Below are 19,708 nucleotides of genomic sequence, written 5' to 3'. Positions count from 1 at the left end.
TTGCAAAGCTTTTTAAAAAATCTTATAAGTGAATGAGAAACTTTGAATAAAAGCTCTTAAACTGCACTCCAAAGCTCCAACATGAAGCTTTTAGGTGCTTTGATCCGCCAAAATATTTTTCTTGCACATGCTGAAGGAGAAATGCACACTGTGGAAGATCTTCAGGCGGCTGACGGTCCGACTGCAGGCTGAGTGTGGGAATTGACCTAGCAATTGCTTCATTGTTTGTCATTTCCGAGACATGAATGAAAGCACCAAAACATTCAGTGCTTTGTATTTGTGCTCGGATGCTCGACTTCAATAGGCGTCCTGTTGACATTGCACATTTGCAGATTCTTTTCTTTCATGAATGTTAAATGAGGCAGCTAAGGTGCGATATGCTGAGCATGTGCTACCATGGTGAATACTTTTAGTCGACATAATTATCCTTTTTAATGAACATGTTTGGATTGTTCTCAATTAGAATTTTCCAGCAATGTCAGGACCCAAAGTTGAGAGTAAAAGAGCCAGGACCAAGACTTCCTCAAGGGCTCTTGACTTGTGAAAAGTCTGCTTTTCAGCCAGTAGCTCCTGAGTGCTCTCAGATGTAGCCAAGCTAATTAGCACTCAGGCGAGTGGCACATGCTCTCACATACCTAGGGGGTCATAAAGATGTTTACCAAACCCTACTGAGGATAGCTAACAAAGGCTTTTAAAGGCAAGCAGGAGGAAAACCTTTTGCTCGGTTGGCTGGGATAATGAAAGTTGTTCATTGAGGTTTTTGTCATAAGCACAGACGGAATGCACTATAAATGAGCTGCAACTGTGTGGGCCATTTCTGTGAATGTGAGAACTTGTTGCTGCATTGGATTTTAACAGGCTGGTTTTGTAAATGGGAAAGTTCTGAGCCCCCGTTCCTTGGTGATCGCTTCTTTTTTTGTCAACAAAAACTAAACAAGATATGGAAAGTTCGAGTTTGTTCGCAGTAAATTGGTCATTATTATGGCCCCTTTTTAGCTAAGCCAAGCAGCTGTTGGTGCTTTGGCCACAAGGCACAAGTTGGCAACCAACAATCTAACAAGCTTCTTCATGAAAATTTGCACTGACAGCCAAACATTTCAACCTGAATGCCTCCTCACTGGCTCTGTTTGAATCCAGGCACACCAACCTTTTACTCATCAGGGGACCATATCTTAGGTTTTGCCAGTTATACTGCATAGACATGAATCAAGCTTGGAAACTTGTTGTTGCAGAGGGCTTGTGGGACCCAACTGAGAGTGATGAGCCAAACAGCACCACTTACCGTAGATCCTGAGCCGACAGTGAGAAAAATCTTGGCCAACATGCGGTGTCATAACAGCCAAGCGTAAAGGTGTTGATGAACTGCTGTGAATACTGCAATAGTTCAGAGTCTAGTGAAGCCAGCATGGAAGAAACTAACTTTCAGCTTGGTTTCTCGTTTTGGTCATAAAGCAGTCTGGCTGTCTGTATACAGGTTCTGGTGGAGGAGGTTGAGGATCCAACATGGCTTCACTGCGGTAAACTACAGGTTGAAAATAGAAACTGTCCTCCCAGACTCATCTATCATTGAGTTAAATCTCAGTTAGGGATGTGGCGCCTTGGTTGCCCTCTCTAACTTATTAGCTTTGTAAGGCTTTCCAGCTATTGGCCTATTTAGGTAATGAACCTCTCTATGTGTTGGACTGTACACTTGGAATGTAGAACAGCCAAACAAGACAAGTTTTTACAGTCGCTAAGATGAATAAAGAAAGAGATCAACATAAAAGATAAAACCATAAAAGTTTGTCTTATTCATGGCCTCATTAGAGATTCATGTTTATGGTGAAGCTCAATGAAAAGAAGGCATGGAGTGGGTTGATTTTCCTTCTTTGTCGAAGAATAAAACAAGGGATTGATTGTGATTCAGTTCAGCCTGAAGGGTGTGTGCTCACTGTATGAAATCCTGCCGCAAATCTTGCCAGTCTCTCTGCTGTGACCGTGTTTGCTGTGGAAAAGATATTATTTCATCTGTTCTGTTTCTCTCCCACTCCACTCTGTCTCTCTTCTCATTTACAGGGGCCTGAGGGGCCAGAAGGGCAGAAGGTAAGTCCAGAAAATAATTTCTTGTTCCATTGACGTTTCTTGCTTTTCTGTTCGACTAAATAAAATGAGATTCTCAGACTTGGTTATCAACTGAATGACATCAGAAAGACATTTCACACTGCCGTGGTGCTTTTTCTGTCCCTCTCTTATAATCCCCAGGTTCTTTTCAGGTTCAACTTGTAATGTAAACCAAAAGAAAATGTCTTTACCAGTCGAATACTGTTTTGGATTTGATGGTAACTGCGCACAAATGGCTGTAAAAAACATGTCTGGGTGTTTATGTTTACTCGGAGATTAGGGATACAGGGCCACAGTTAGGGCAAGTAAATAGTCAAGAGGGGAGTTAGGCTTCGAACAACATGAGGGGAAGAAAAAGAGTGACAGAGAAGGAGACGGAGAACAGAGAAGCCGGAGCTAAGTGCTACGATACAGGCTGCAGGTCCCTGGCGGCGCTGATGTGGGGAACAGATGTAAGCCATATCCAGCCATCAGGTAGCTGCCAGTGTTTGTTCAGTGTAACCCAATCAGACACTTCCTGTCTGCGCTGTCATCTGTCGGCAAGGCCTCCCGTCGGCGGAGGAGGGGTGTGTGTGCGGAGGGGTCAATGATGACACACCGCCGTGTTAATGACTCATAAGCCAGGCCCCGAGGCTGCTCAATCAGATCTGCTGCCGGCGTTACGGGCTGCGTTTAGCAAAGGGGCCACCTCAACGGTTATTCAAGTTTCATCACCTTAACGATTGATTCGGTGTCATTACGTGATGATGAGTGTGAATCATATAGCTGAACTTATCTAAGCTGGAACAGTTTATTTTATTAACTTTCCCACCCAAATGCGATCCACTCTCCTTCATCCCGAGTTATAGTTTGGATATATTAGAAACGACCCCAAACGATTGAAGACAAAGTTGTTTTTCATGACTTCATTTCTACGCACCATTGTTTCACACATCCCTGATACATTTAGAAATGTGACCATGGCAACACTTAGTCACTTTTATTACAAAGAAATACAGATAGCCAACATAAGCAAACCACTCTGCATGAGAGTGGGAGTTCAATAAAACATGCTTGGTGCAGCCTCAGAGCCTAAATCATCTGCTTTAAGTAAGTTGAAGGAGTACATGCAAACATACTGCGAGAGCTTCAGCGAAGCTTTTCCTTTTTTTTTTTTTTTGAACTTTCTCTTCTCTCAGACTGAAACTCGGTAGAATTATTCTCAAGTCCCAGTCTTGCGCTTCGCCTGTATTGTCCATAACTTAGCGGATCTTAAAATATGGCATGCAATATTTATTCTGGCCTGGTTTTTTAAGATCAGCACACACAGGGGTGCTGAAGTGGGTCTGGGAACAATAGACAGGCCTGCTCAGAAGTGATTTTGTATAGGCTCCACTTTGGATGCTGCGATAGTTTAGTTTGCAGTTTCTTTGTAAGCGAAATACAGTGTGATTGTTGAATGTAATGACAGCCAAAGGCCTTTGTGTGTTTTTTTCTCAGGGTTCACTCGGACTTCCAGGCGTTCCAGGTGTTGACGGGCTAAAGGTGAGGTTACTCATATCAAGGTTTCAACTGAGGGAAATGGGAGATGCTGCAAAATAGTATCTGTGAGGATGATTTACAAGGGCAATGCGATTTCATTTCGGTTTTTATGAAAAAGGTTTCATGGCTCAGTTAGCTGTCCTGTTCACGTGGATATTTTTAAATTGCAGCAAATTCATGATGCATAATTGCTTCAGTTAAATTGAGCAGCCCCCTCACAAAATGCTACATGTGGAAAAAGTTCAGAAGGCGGACCTCCATCCACACCTGAAAGTATTTTATCTTCAAAGGACTCACTTTAACATACTTACAGTTTTCATTAGCCTTTGTGGCCATGTGTTGCACTTTTCATATTAGAGAAGTTCTGCCATGCATTTTGACAATTTCAAACCACCATCCTATTCGGGAGAAATCCCCTGGGCTGCATCTTCAAGTCTAAACCACAAAGCACTGTTTCGAGCTGCCTGTGAATCTGCTCAAACTCTCAGCTCATTTCTGCATTTCATTCTCCAAGCGAATAAGAAGACACAATGCAGGTGTTGCACTGTGGGGGGAAAAAACGGAGAAGCGTATTTATTCCAGAACAAACGACATTTCAAGTGACGAGAATGAATGGGGAGATGATCTGAGAGGCGGCGTCTTTCGAATCTCAAGCGTGCATTTACAAAGATACAAGCAGGGAGGCATGCATGGCTGTAATAGGAACCAGAGGAAAGAAGTTTGGGAGTGAAAGCCATACTGTCTCTGGAGACAGCAAAAGCTGAAGGCCTAATTCCATACTTTTGTAAGGAGTGAGGTTTGCCAGCATCCATGAAATAGAACTCCAGTGCTGTGCCATGCAGTTATAAAACGGAATCCGTTATGGTATGTAACTGTCGCTCATGCAGAAAGTTGAAGTCGAAAGCAGTAAAGGCTGCTCTGCCTGCAGTGGCAGGTTGACTGGCAGACATCGTATTGATCTGACGTAGACATCCACTTAAAGGGGAGGATCACTAATGCAAACCTTATCAGGCCCAGTTTAGAAGTTTTTAATCAGACTTCATCATCATTATGGCAATATATTGCCGTCATTATGTCAATGACTCCCATATGTGGGCTGATAGATGATACAGGATTCCTGCATTTATGAAGAGTTTCGCCACTTGTGTGTAGTTGAGGGGTTAGTCCTAGTGCTTCATGAAAACAAAGCATTGTGGGAAAAATGAAAACAAGAAACTGAGAACGAAGAATAAGAAGAAAGAAAGTGAAAAATGACATAAAGTACACATAATTACCCTGAGCAGCCCATTGATGTGTATTTTAATTTAAATAATAAACTGCTTTATTTTCCATCCCGGTGACATTAATCAGCATCATTCAGTTAAAGCCGTCTCTCTGGGTTGAGGAATAGCTGCCCCTCTTCTAAAAGGCTAATGATGTGGTAGGTTTGCAAGGATCAGGAGGTTAATTGTTTCTGGCAAACGACTGACTGAGGTTGGATTGTCACTGAGCGCCACAGAGAACCGGGCTTCGGACTCACACCGACAGCAGGCTGGCATTCATCAGATGGATTTTGCTCATGTTCAGAAGCAGACCAGAGATAATTAAGCTTTTATTCAGCTTGTTTATTCTCTTTACCTTCGGGTTTAGTTCGAGGTTTCAGTATGTTTTTTGTTGAATTTTCATAGCTGTAACATGTGGAGAGTTGATTCCTTGCAATATCGCAAAATACACCATCTCTCCTATCTACTGCTCTCATTTTCAACCATCCTGCAAATGCATAACACCTGTGCAGTGATGACACAAGCTTAGCCTCCATCAAGGTCAGAGGTTATCTCTGTCCAACTCAAAAATGTCGAGCTTTTTGTATCTGAGCTGCAATCAGAGTTCACGTTGCCGGAACAGCACACTGAATACAGCCACTGTGTGTATGTTATGCTGCCCATAGGGGGATGTTGGCATCCCAGGATTGGACGGAATCCCCGGAGCCAAGGTCTGGTGCGCACACTTTCTGTGTGCTCTTATTCTTGTAAATTCATGGCTTAATGTTTTTCAGTTTATTCCTTTCGCATCAAAGAAACATTCTCTCCTTTTTAACTTTTGGTCACCTTTTTTTGCTTTTTAACCTTTTTTAAACCATATCTTTCATTATAATTTGTTCACTTTTATAGTTTTTCATTCCTCTTTAGAAAGCATACGTATTTATCTTTTCATCTTTGTTGGATGTCATGTTTGCATGATCTTTACCAGCATATCAGTGAGAACATGTTACCTTCACAGCAGACATCCATGTGTGTAATTAAATGTGAAAGTGGCACCTGCACATGCACATTTACTGAAATTGTGTTGAAATAACACTGTAAGTGGGATTCTGGCCTGTTAATATTTGACAACCTTCTCTAATGTAAGTGTTAAAAAGCACTTCAAAAAGCTGATACTCACGGGTCTGTCTGAGGGGGAAAGCAGCCACAACACAGGAGACTTTCCATAATCTAACATGAAGTTAACCCCAGATACAATCTGACCTTTAGTGGATGCAATAATTCCCCAGCTGAACCCAACTCCCCCTGAGCATTTCTGTCATTAATGCTCTGCTTTCTTTCCCAACAGGGCGAAATGGGAGAGCGAGGTGAAAAGGTAAAGTGCTAATTCAGATCGCCAAACATTATTGTTAGCATCAGTCTTGATATCCCGCCATGTGTTAGAACAGCCGTCCGGATGACGGCAGCTCTGCTTTGACTTCACACAGCTCCAGCTTGCTTTTTCAAAGATGACTCCCTTCTGAGATTTGGCCATCAGTGAGTCAGTGATTCAGTGAGTCACAAAACTGAACCCAGTTTCTCCAACGAGGCCTTGGAGGAGACCAAAAAAACTGAACCCACACAATAGCCTCAGAGAGGAAAAGCAGCCTTATTCTCTCCATTCCCTAATTCTAACGGTGCCTCGTTGGACAGCAGCGGGTGGGAGGTGTGAACGCTGACCGATTCTAGAGGGGGAGACATGCCGGGGAGGGAGGTGATGACTCAGTGTTCTTCATCAACCACAAAACTGGCCTTCAGGCAGTTGTTCTCAGTCGCTGTTATGAATTTTTCTTCAAATCAGAGATTTATTCCCCAGCACACCTGTATCGCCATAATAAGGCCATGCAGGCTCACAGCCAATCTCCTAGCAACCAGCACTCAAAGCATCATGGGTGTCCTGTGGAGAATTAGCTGGATGCTAATAATGGCTCACCAGAAACTGAATCAAGAGGAGATTGCTATGGCGTGAGCTCATGAGTTAGAGCTGGTCTGCTGAGGTGGATTGGTGAGAAGCTGTGCTGTCGCGAGGCCTCTGCTTGTGTCCCACTCTGAAGCAGAGGATCCCACACATTTTGGCTTATGACCCTTTAAAATGAAGCTATATCGTCACCCCTGGGCCGCATCGCAAGCAGCACGAGTGATGAGTGATGCTGCCTTTTCAGACTGGTTCATTTGAAGAGTGTCATAAACATTAAGAAGGAAAACTATCCATTGTTGCAAAAAAGGGAAATATTAGAAACAAGTTGGACAAAATGCTCAGTCTCTTATTTCCAGTCTTTTAATCATGTTGAGCCCCTTCCTTCTGCAACCTTCAGTTTGGAAGTCACAGCTTTAAAGTACAAGTTTTTGTTTAAGAGGAGTCAGATCTGTAAATATAAACTGTTGTCTTTTTGGCCTTTGCTCCTTGAATAAAGAGCCAGCAGGAAAATTCAAGACAGCAGTTTTTCAATCCTGACTTTACGCTAGTTATCATTTTAACTTCTGATAGATGACACTGCATCTTAACAGATGGATGCTTGATGTCAAACGCAGTGCCTGGTGTATTAACTTTTTAATATTCTCCACAAGGACACAAACTTTGATTTCAGATCCCTGGAACTGCTGTTGGCTGTATGACTCACAGTCTATTAGGCTATCATTTAGCGAATATAAAATCTTGTGGATTTATCAAAAGTGAAATGATGAGCCCCCTGCCAAAGCACTACGAGCTTGTATTTCGAGAGGATCCAAGTATGTTAACATAAATTGTTGTTTTTGGCTTTGATGAGGGCCAGCAGGCACATTCAAGAAAACAATGCTCGTCTCGAACAGAAAGAAAGTGATTGTTTGAGAAGCACAGAGTCTATTACATCAGGCTCATTTTCTTCGAGTTCTGACATCATGAGGATCCTCCACAAGCACACAAGCCTTTATGTTCAATGCGTGTGCTTGCTATTCACCTTCAAATTAGGAACATATTCGGCTATAATGCTGCCAATATAAAACCAGCTGGTTTTACGGCAGTGCGATGATTAATCTATCACGTCTACGACACGCTGCAGACTTGGCAAGGCTGTACATACTAGCACAGTGGTGCTTTAAGCTAAATGCTATCATTGACGGATTAGCACCAAAAACAAAAAAGTACTGATGGTCTGAATGGCATTAATTTTGCGATTATTTGAGCAGAAACAATAACTTGAAATTGAATGTTGGATAACTAATATTATTCAGTTCATCATGAGGTGACCATGAATGTCTGCACCTCATTGCATGGTAATCCAGTCAGTAGCTTTTGAGATATTTCCCATAGACTGACTGGCCAACCATCCATAGAGCCACGCTAGTGTGGCTAACAACAACACTGACATTCAATCTATTTCATGCAGCTGAGGTGGAAAAGTTGGGCCTTTAGAGGAAAACTCTTCACAGTTGATTCCATAGACACTGTCTTACATCACCTGAAATCAGTCGTATTTGAACCATCAGTTAGTGGTCAAAGTGAATTTAACGTGCATTTCAGCTTTGCTACAGTATGCTGGGCTTTTCCTCCAAGGATCCATTAAGCTGTTTTACAGGGCAGTCAATCACAGAAAAGGAGTTGTCAATCTTGTTGAACGTCTTTTTCTTTAGATTTCAGGCTCTCAGTGATGTCATTGTTTCAGCGTTGACCTCATTTTTGTGATCAGTGGACTGAATACGAGTGCCTCTGTGTGATTTCATCACAGGGTGATATGGGTGAAGACGGGCCGAAAGGTGAAATAGGAGAGAAGGTACGTAAATTCCTCTTCACCTTTCATTCACTTGGAACTTGCACAGAGAAACCGTGGTGTCCGGCTGTGGCTGGAAAACATGAAAGAAAGTTAATGTTAGCCATCTGAGAGGAGATGTGTGGAGAGCCACAGACGTAACTGCGGTCAGGTGCCATCAGCTGTAGTCAAGGCTGCATAACAGCAATCATCCTGGCACTTGATGCGTCTTTTGTGCTTAATGTGGACTTAATTGCTATGCATGCTGACGCTACATTTTCTGGTTGGATAGCTCCTGCATTAATTTGGGACCATTTATCATGAGGACAGCTTGTCGAGTTGGGATCCATTTCCAACAAAAGGCAGAGTGGAGCTCTGCTGGACAGATTGTAATAGATTCATGTTTCTGTCCAAAATCTTTTTGTTTTCTGGAAAAGTTTTTTTGTTTTGTGAGGCAGATTATGCGTCCCATCCAGGACTTCACGCTGCTTTTGCTGTTATTATTTTGTTAAAGCAGCATTTAGGAAAATAGGTCACAGCCTTATTTGTATTGGGTGACCTCATGACAAAATTTGGACCTCTTTACATTTCAGAGACAAAACAATTATGGATTGGAATAAACACTTCTTTGAAAATGTCAATTCAGCTCCTCGTCGGGCCATGCATGAATTGCTCACACTTCTGGGAAAAGATGAAGCTTCTTCGCAGAGTTGCCAAATAATGAGTTGCTAAGAACAGGCAGCACACACAGAATACTATTTTTTTTTTTTTAAATATACACAGGAGATGTTGCTTTTTGCTAGAAATACTGAGTTAGGTATAAAAACAAAATATAACTGATAGACCAGCATCGAAGTAGAAGCAGAGTACTCAAAATGTCAGTGCCAATTTATTGCTGTTCAGCAGAGAAAAACTTTGATATCTTCTCACTTTATGGGTACTCTGGTTTTTAAAAGACTGCTGAACACGGCTGCCAAGAAAGACACCGTTTGAGGGAAACAGATGCAGGATATCATCTGTGGAAAATGAGTGAACAAAAAGGAAAGTGCAGGGCGATAAAACTTTGCAGCTCGAGCACCGCTTTGATCTGGTCTACCTTAATGCAGCAAAGGCGAAAAAATGGATTTTGGCTGCTGGAGTAAGGAAGAAAAAGTGGAATTGAGTACCATGGGAATTCAAACTTCTGTAGCCAGTCACCTGCCATTCATTCCTCAAGAGCATATTCATGTATTTTGCAATAAAAAGAGACAAAGTAGTGTAAAGACCTGGAAATAGTGAGCATTTTTTCATTTGTATGGATAGGATTACCTCACCTTGTCAGAGTGTCAGGATGTAAAGGTGTTTTTTTAATGTAGCCCACATATGGCAGGAGTAATTGTTTTTCAATCAAGACATACCTCAATATGCATCCACATGAGTTTAACATTTGTCAAACACATTAGGGATTGATTGATTTTTCAGTGCAAGTGGAAAAAAAAAAACGTCTCGTGCATGCCTCGAATACGTTCACACTGAGCCTCCTGTCATCAGAGCTGTGCGTCTGATCAATTGTGCTTTCCTGATATTACTGCTCCACTGGTGGTGGACGGGGAAACCAGAGAGTAGAGGCGGCAGAGGAGGGGATGGGAGGACATCTTTAGTGCTCCATGCTGAAGATGCCAAAGTTAACAATACACAGCATGCACTGTGGGGAAAATGTGGTAACACGGGGTGAGAGGTGAGGCAGCGAAAGCTTGGGCATGGTGAGCTGAGAGACCTCCGGCAGTGCAGAGGGGGAGAGAAATGGCACTGCAAGGAGTCGGACCGGGCTTTGCACGATACAAAGGGAGGTTGTTTTGATGAATGACAGGACTTGGTATATACTCTGGTTCAATTTCAATCTCAGACACAAATTTAAATATGCACATGCAAAATCTCTTCACCTCACATCCTGCAAGACACAATCTGTGACTCACTTCATCATATATATCTGTGGGGCCTCAGACGTCCAGCAGCCCCAGAAGCCTTGAGTTCACTGTTTGTCGGCTAATTTAGTTGACCAACATTTTGATAAATATGCTTTCTGGCTGAGTCTGCCAGCACCTCTAAAGTAAAAATTACAATTTTACTTGTTGTGGGTGGTTATGTGCCTGACTATTTCTTTGCAGGGACCAGTAAGTGTCCACCAGTTGTCACTGGCCCTCACCAGGAAATCATCCGGCACACGGCCGTGTGGAAAACAGTGACAGTTGTTGCTTTTTAGACTTGCAGGGGTTGAACAAACAAGCTGTAACATGCTAATTAGTAAGCTTCAGAGATGCTTTAAGAATTTGCACAGCTTAAGTTCAAAAGCAGCTAAGGCCCTAATGGGCTAACATGGTGGGTGTAAAAGGGGCTCAACAACAAGGTATTTAATCTGTAGTAATGCATCGTATTTTAAGATAATTTCTATTTTGGATGCACCATCTTCCAAAGTCATTTTAGCGATCAAATAAAAGTAGTGGAGTATAAAGCAGCAAGTGACCAATCTTACACTTGAACAGTAAAATCAACTTCATTTCCACCACTCTATGGTCGACATTTATGTAACACATTACCTGCTGTGTTGCTTTCAGGAGCCATCATCAGCTGTGAAGAGAAATGTTTTCAACAGCTACTGTGTGTCCATCTCTGGCCTCATTTAAAACAAATCATTACCACAGTTAAAAGCTTTTAGTTCTAAACCATTTACCTCTGATGCATCCTGCCTAAGTATCTAACTAGCTGTGAAATTAGCTGTGACTCACTTTGTCGAAAACGTCGGACCTCAGAGATAGGAAAGAGGTTTTGAAAATAAACCCAAGTAAACTCTTGACTTGGTTTTTGGGAACTTCCAGGCTGTGAGTGCTTGGCTCTGGCCGGTGTGGCACAGTGGTTGGTATAATTTTTGAGTCCTAAGATCCGGTCCAAGCTCTTGTGAACTGGCTGCGTTTCAACAGTTGGCAGGGCCTTTCTGCCGTGGGAGCCAATCATAGTCTGCCTCACACATACGCTTACTCGGAGACTGAGGTCGATATTCAGCTGAGGCCGCTCAATTTGGTCATCTTTACTAATGATCATAATATGGAGTAGGAGTCATGTTTTGAGGGCTGTGGTGACATTTAATGGTTACATTTGTCACAACTCTGTCTCGGCTTCATTGCTCGCTGATTAATCCTCTCCATCTCATTCCCGCTCACCAGGCAAACAGCTTGAAAATGGCCTGATTTACTAAGTATACGTTATGAGATCTTCACGCTATTATCTTTAAATGGCAATATGCCGGGGCAGTTCTGGATGCCTATAATGAAGTGGAGCTGTGGTGACAGTTCTCCATCCTGCTCGGCTCTGTGGTTAAGTCGCAGGCTGTAGCCTCACCATGGTAATTGGCCCAATTGGGATATTTCAGCACTCAGTGCCACACCTCAGCTCACCTCCCAACTCCACCACTTTTTCCATCTCATGGTACTTAATTTGGAAGAGATTAAACTCATGAAACCTCTCACTTGGTTCTCGGCCTTGGTGTCACTTGTGTTAGCTCTGTCATGACAGAAAATATCATTGGCGTTTATCAGTTGAGCAGCAGGGGAGTGAAGCGCTAATTGCTTGCATAGCATCATCTGATACTTGTTTTCACATGGGTCATGGTTGCTTTTTGGCTGAAAGTGTGTGAACTGTGCTGTAAATTCGGATTTTTCACAATATGAGCTCTTCATAGTCTCATTCCATTGACATGGATAATGGGTAAAAATTAAATATGCTTACATGTAGTCCGTAGCTTGATTACGAGCTGAACGGGGTGAGATCTTTTGTAGTTTCATTTATATGTAAGATGTAACAATTAAGCACAGATGTGAGGCATTCTTATATACGCATCCCTGCCAAAAAGCAACAGGTGTAAACCAGCTCTGACTTTGATGTTTGTTTTGTTGAAACAATTATTCAATCAAGACTCAAAAGTCAGAATAATGGGCCTCTGTATAAAGTATCCTTTTTTATTATAATTTTAAGGTCAACCACAACATGACATCCATGTTGTTTCTGAAGTTTTTGACCAAAAATATTTTCACTTCATCATATAAAATCATGTGAAAGCCTTTCATTTGTCTTCTGCATTGTAATACGAGGAGCCTGATTCCACAGCTCACTGTAAAAGTGCATTCTCTTAGATCTTCTGTGCCCTCAATAAAATACGTAAGCAAAAAAAACCCATATAAAAATAGGAATGATAAGTTTTAAGACAGGGAAAGAGGCACACTTCGGTATGCAACAAAGCCCAGCTGTAAACAGTAACACAGTTTATTGTCTGCAAAAAAAAAAAAAAATTGCTGCAATTAAACATGCCTTGTGTGCTATGCATCGTAATGACTCCCATAAAAAGCTGAGGGCGAGAGGCATTCCTTGAGCAACTTCTGAGCGCAAGGCGTATGTGTAGAGAAACCACAGAGTCCACACCAGAGCTAAAGACCCAGTCTCCTTCTCCCCACTCCCTTTTCCCACCAACCGCCCATAATTACGCTTATTGGCCCCTTGTTTTATGTATGTTTTTACTGTAACACAGCAGAAGCAATGCAGTCCATAGGAAAGGGCCTCTGTTCTTAACGTCTGGATGACTTTGTTGGAAAAATGCAATATAAGTAGCCCTGGTTCAACATCCTACCTGAGGAGATACAATGAAAAAGGGAATTTAATGGTTGCCAGTAGCACACTATATCTATCAAACCCTTTACCTCCTACGCTGTTGTGGATTTTTTCTACATAGTGTTAGATTTCATGTCACCACCAGGATGCAGCTGCACTCTGACGTGTAAAAACAATGAAATGATTCCCAGCACTGGAGTCAGAAAAACGCTGTCTTAAACTCTAGTGAGAAGCTACACTCAATCTGAACACTGCTTAGAATAGCAGGCTTCTTTCTAATTGGATCTGCATCCAGATTTGTCCAGCAGCAGTCATGAAATTATGTTCTGCATTGTAAAAACAGACTTCTTTCGTATTTTTCTAACCAGAATTGCACAGTAATGTTCGCTCCTGTTGTTGCCGTACAGAAAGCCTCCAGTCTTGCAATGAGTCTTTGGACAGTTTTCTGTGTTGCACCTTTCTAATTGTTGCTTTTTACCTTTTTCTTAGGGAGATGCAGGCTCCTCTGCAGCTGGCATCAAGGTGAGCGTGAAGATAATGCTAAAGGTTTTTCAGTGTCTGTTTCTTGATCCTCAGAAGGAGTCAGTTGAACCAACTGTTAGGTCCAAACGTGATTTATATGTCACTACATTTAAAAGGTTTGCACCACAAACCAACTAGTTCTTACATTAAGATTACTTGTAGCTACATATTTGAAGAAAGTAACTTCCAGTGTAACCTAAATAACTAAATCAATGTTGAAAGTGGCATTAGCTTATGAGGATATGACCCATTTAAAGTGAGAATAATATGGTAACTGATCTGATACTTGATGAAAACGCTGTTTGATAGTGACGTAAACCTTACATGTCCAAAAATCCTTAAGGTGCACCTGAATTCCAAAACATGAAGCCGGTAATGTTAAATGACCAAATGATGTCAGTATGGTTAAGCTAATATTAGCATTAGCATGAGCTCAATCATTAAATGGAACAAGCTAGCAGTTAAAAGAACTTAGGAAGGACTTCCAGGAATGAAGCCGTTGAAAAGAAAACTCTTTGCATGTCTTTCAGGGCGAACCTGGAGAGCCTGGACGAAGTGGACAAAAGGTAATAATTGGACTTTGCGACACATTGCTCTTTGGTGCATAGTAGTATATATATAGACATAGCTGCAGCAGTGATGATAGTACAGTTTTGATCATATGAACTAACTATATTTTGTTTTTAGTCTTAATTATGGTTTCTGTAATGATAAGTAAGTAGGCTATGCAAATAAAATATTCAATGCACCAACAAAGTATTCAGTAGCTTGCTGAACAGATTTATTTTTCAGGGATGCACACATTGAAACAAGTTTAAATGTAGAAGTTGTCTGTTGTGCAATAGTTCAAGCTCGGATAAGAGCATTCCTAACTCAGTTGAAGCTCACAGTTTAATAATGATGGTTGTGCATGGGGGGCTCACTGAGCAGAACCTGACACTTCAACTTGAACTTTAGTACATCACAGTGCTCCAACTCATTTTACATTTACCTTGGCTTGATACTTGTTTTCAGCCAGTTCAGGTCCCAGATAGCAGGCTAACATTCAGGATATACTAAATCTTTTTGGAGGTTTTTTCTTCATTTTATTGTAACCTGTACTTGTTTAAAACCACCAGGTCATCCCATTACTTTGCTTCGCATCAGTCCAACTACACAAGCTTTTGTTGTTAGCAGTGTTTGTTGGTATGACCTCTCTCTGCAGGCCAGTTTTGACTCTAGTGTTTGACGCACTTTCCAAGCCAATAAAGGAAATTGGAAGAATATTGTCGAAGAAACAGTTGCTGATGAGAAACTAATAAAACAAGCATGCAGCAGAAGAGGAGCTCTTTCCCTGCAAAATAAAAACCATTACTTGTCCCTTGACTAGACTGTTGCCGAGATTGCACCAGTGCTCCATCTAATTACACTTTTTAATCCCAAGTGCTGCACCCCATTAATTTCCCCTCTCTTTTCTCTGTTTGGACCAACTGGATCCAGACAAGCAGAAGGGCTTTTAGCAAATGTCTTTTTCTGCTGTGCTGCAAAGAAAATACGGGTGGCCTTACTAATTTTCTTTTTGTATAAACTGCTTTATCTTATCTCTCATTTTACAGCCATTCTGCTTGTGCTGCCATACTTACAAGTTGTATTTCTCATCAAAATGGCGATCACGAGATTGACTTGTTCCCCATTTAATATCACCGCTGGATGGCAATCAGCTGTTGGTGAAGTAGTAGTCCACAAGCAAGACTTTTATTCATTAGTTTTACAATGCTTTCATTAGCCACAATGGAAATTTACAGCCCTCTCCCTGATCCCCGGAGTGCCATTACGGTTGATCATTCTCGTGCGGTGCTAATCATTTCTTTTCATACGCTATAAATACAATGGTCTTAATAGAGCGTTAAATTATCCAGAGTCAGATATTTTGTTTTGAAAGTCTCGCAGAGGCGTCACAAGGGACTCGACCTCAGATTTTTCCACCGTTGAATCAAATGACTGTGCGTTACTCAAACTTACATGTAATGGGAGTCTGGAGTTCTCAACTTGACAATGACCCGGCCTTGGTAAACGGGGAAATAGGCCAACTCTGGGCTTCCTGCATTGCCAAACTCTAACGACCTTGAAGCCACTGCAGCTCTCTCAAACAGCTTTTGCAACTTTAATCCAGAGTATCTGACAGTTGTTCCTTCCAGAAACCAAAACTTTTCACACCTGCCCAAACCAATAAAATCCTAAAAATAAAACTGCATTGCACTTTTTGAAGGGTTGAGTGGTATAACGAGCACTAATCACGCCGTCAAGCCATGGCTGCATGAATTGGTTTGAAAGTGCATGTGCGGTACCTTCTGCTAGTGCTCACCGCAAGCAGTCGACATACGCTTAAGGACAGCGGGCCACTTTTCAGAATTACAGCAGCTTGATAGCTGGAGAAAACGCAAACAGAGAGTAAAGTGTAGAGCTAATAGAACCCCAAAGAGCCTACAAATGAGGCTTGACTCAGCTTAGCTTGGCTTGGCTGTAACATGTCACACTCTTCCTGTGTAGGGAGAGCCAGGACTTCCAGGGCTGCCTGGACTCCCAGGGATAAAGGTAAATGCTTTGCTGTTTCTGTCCCCAGTCATTCCCCCGGTGTTGTCCCTGTCCATCCCCTTCAGCCCATCTGTAGCAGAGTTCAGAGCTTAACTCAGCTGACCTGTCGTCAGGCCTCATGTATGACACATTCAGGTCTCATGACCTTGCTTTTCGTGCTGTGTGGGATCTCTACCTACCTCCGTGTGCTTGAGTGGCAGAGGCACAGTAAAGCCTGTGCAGTCAATGTGATGAAATGTAAGGAGCTCAGGCAAACTGACAGGACCAAATAGTCGATGCTTTTGATCTGATCATGCCAGAAGTCAGCAAGAAAACCGTCTCATTACGGTTTGTGAGTAGTGCAGAGCTCTATGAATTAATGATTGGAACGCTGCATCCCTGGCAATAACTTCAGTCTACTTCCTGGAAGTGGCATCAAGAGACTCGGTGCAAAATGTGTCAAAAGTATTGCTTGTTAAGGAGAGAAAGTTTGATTTTTGTTTGATTATTTCCAATTTTTCCAACGAGGCTTTTATTGTTTTAGTTGAGGTTCTTGCTTTTTGACTTCATCATGAAAGACAAACAGCAGATGGTGAACTTAATGCACATAATAATTCACTGCAGTCGTCTGGTTGAAGAATAACAACCATCTCAGTGCATCTCAGGATCATTAGCTTGAAATATAACATGTGAATGCAAGGAATGCTCACACGGGCATGATGAGATGACGCTTGTTTCTGCTTTGGTCTTGTTTTTCTCCTTTTGTGTGCTTGTAATGTGCTGGCCTTGTAAAAAAAAACCTTTCATTTTACATTTTATATACCCCTGTTTTTACTTAAGAGACCTGAATGCTTGATGGGTTCTAACAATATTTTGCTAACGTAGCACTCGTGGCTTCTGAGCTCGCCTTGCACTTTGTTCTGCTCCGCATTCTTGGCTGTTTATCCGCTCAAAGTTGAAAAGTTGGTGATGCAAGTCTCCATTGCCTCTCCAAAGGCTTCCAGCGTGCCTGAGCGACTATAGGTGGGAAGTGTGGTTGCAGATGTTGAAGTAATACATTCCGATGAAGTTATTTCACAATCAAATGTAACATAAATCAAATCAAATCTCACACCTCATACTGGAAGCTCACTTTCTCATAAGTGAAAGTGCAAATGCAAATATGTCAGAGCCTCTTCATGAGTGGCAGAGGAACTGGTTTTTGCACACACTTAAGCAGAACTCTTGTGCGTGCCCTGATGAGTTTCTAACAAGGTCAGTCGTAACGTCTATTAAGGCTCATAAGAGGGAGTCATTAATGGATGTGAAACCAGGGGATAAATTGAGAAGCCACTGATAATTTGTGTGTGTGTGTGATTTATGCATGTCCCTGAGTGTGTGTGTGTGTGTGTGTATTTGTGTGTGTTGCGCACATGTGAAAGTGTGCGAGCAGTCGGCGCATGCCTGTCGTTTTGAATATGTTTGGCCATGCATCTTGTGTTTGTGTTTAGCGCTCATTAGCAGCGGGTGGAGGTAGTGCTACACCAAAAATTCCCAGTGGAAAACATGAGTAATATTTGTATTTTTTTTTTTTTTTTTTTCCAGGGTGAGCCTGGATTCCTCGGTCCCCAGGGAGAGCCAGGGCTTCCAGGACTCCCAGGAACTAAGGTGGGGGGACTTCACAGCAATCTTGTTTGTCACAATACTAGAGGTGTTTTCTGCTCAGAGTGACACAGTTCATATTTCATGTCAACGACAATGAGGTGCAACATCTTTGCCGGATTTTTATTACATCCCACGTGTGCGTTCATCATTGAAATCATTAATTACTGTGGGTTTACATTCTCATTATCCATAATTATCACTTTACCAAGGTGATTAAGCCTCTGATTCTTCAAAATGTCACTTGGAAGTGGTTAGAATGAGCTAATCCTCACTGCTCCCTTTGAGTCGTGACATTATCACACCGTGGAGCCAGCAGTGATAATCCAGACACGCCAGAATTAATGTTAGCATTGTCCTTTCGCACCAAGCTGTTTGAGGTGCATTGATAATCGAGATATATTAGTTGTGCATTATCCTGTGGTAAAATCTCTGTTGCCTAATCAAATGCTGAGGTTTTTTCCTTGTGGTTCAGGTCTGCTTACAGGTTTGAGATAGCTGGGGTTTTGCCTAATTTTTAAGGGGTGCTGCTAAATCTTTTCCACACTAAGACTCTGTGGGTTTATTTTCAAGTCTGTGCCATTAAGTTATCATTAGTAAGCTGTTATTTTAAGAGAAAACCAAAGCCTAATGGACTCAACACTGCTGAATAATGTCTGTGTCCCACTTGGTTTTAAGCATCAGCACTAAGTATTAGAGAGTATGGGCTCTGAGTTATGCCACATCCCCCTCTATTGGCTTTCTTCAGTCACTTCACATTGAGACACAATGCACAGGACTACCGGCAAAAGGATTTGCATTTTTCTTAAATATTCAACTTATTGACAAAGAAGGCTGGATGCAGATGCATGTTTAGGGGTTTTCTTCAAAATAACACTTCAACCTTGTCTAGTGTCACCGTCTACAGGAAGGCAGATGCTGACTCAGCATAAATACCTACGATTCACTATGTAACTCTGTTGAGTAAGCAAACTCAGGAGAAGGGCGGCGAGCTCTTATGGTGTCAGCGCTGCTTAACGTGAAGGAAACTGGCATCCATGCCTGGTGTTCAGAAGATGCATCACAGCTCCTCTGCTGACAATAAAAGGGGTTGGAAACTGAGCTCAGCACTTCTTGATGGCACTTGTTAAACATAGGATCTAGGAGAACAGCAGTGGCTTACCGTTGTTGTTGAGCAGTTGTCGTTTTATCTGTATAGGGTGAGAGAGGCGACCACGGGCCCCCAGGAAAGGGCGAAAGAGGAGAAGTGGGACCCATTGGACCAAAGGTTAGTTATTCATCAGTGTTCATCCACAAATGAAAAAAAAGTGGATCATTCACCAGTTTATCGACTTGTTCCCAAAGGTCTTTTCACCCATGTCATTCATAGATATCTGCTGCCATCTAGAGCCTCTCCGATTGAAGCACGCACTTTAAAGTTCCCAGAGATTCAAATACGAAAAAGTGGAATGCATCCCCAAAGCGGTTCATTCAGGTCATCAAATATTCAGTGATGTTAACGCAGAGCTGGCTGAACTATTATAGGCCCGTAATGAGTTCAAGGCTTTCCCTGGAGTCTGTGTAAAGTAAACCAAATATAAATGAGTTTACCCTTGTTTATGTCTGGCGCTGACCCAGCAGGTAGCTTAAGCCCCAGTCTAAACTTAAACGACCCGCAGATCTGTTTCACATCCTATTAGAAACCCCAAATGTGAAACCGCCGCTTTATCAATGCCAGAGTTCAAA

At 42.1% G+C, this 19,708-nt stretch overlaps 1 protein-coding gene across 5 annotated transcripts in view; it reads left to right on the top strand.

Moving 5' to 3' along the window:
- Nucleotides 1–19,708, top strand: part of col25a1 (collagen type XXV alpha 1 chain) — a 141,224-nt gene that overhangs the window by 109,264 nt on the left and 12,252 nt on the right. For all 5 annotated transcript variants that reach the window (XM_076724607.1, XM_076724606.1, XM_076724605.1 and 2 more), the window contains exons 9-18: nt 2,056–2,082; nt 3,580–3,624; nt 5,549–5,593; nt 6,211–6,237; nt 8,609–8,653; nt 13,757–13,789; nt 14,320–14,355; nt 16,319–16,363; nt 17,927–17,989; nt 19,182–19,250. In XM_076724607.1, coding sequence (XP_076580722.1) covers nt 2,056–2,082; nt 3,580–3,624; nt 5,549–5,593; nt 6,211–6,237; nt 8,609–8,653; nt 13,757–13,789; nt 14,320–14,355; nt 16,319–16,363; nt 17,927–17,989; nt 19,182–19,250 — 435 coding nt within the window. The remainder of the gene's footprint in view (nt 1–2,055; nt 2,083–3,579; nt 3,625–5,548; nt 5,594–6,210; nt 6,238–8,608; nt 8,654–13,756; nt 13,790–14,319; nt 14,356–16,318; nt 16,364–17,926; nt 17,990–19,181; nt 19,251–19,708) is intronic.

This window comes from Chaetodon auriga, chromosome 24, assembly GCF_051107435.1.
Source record: "Chaetodon auriga isolate fChaAug3 chromosome 24, fChaAug3.hap1, whole genome shotgun sequence".
NCBI lineage: Eukaryota > Metazoa > Chordata > Actinopteri > Chaetodontiformes > Chaetodontidae > Chaetodon > Chaetodon auriga.
This window is presented reverse-complemented; position numbering and strand designations above follow the sequence as displayed.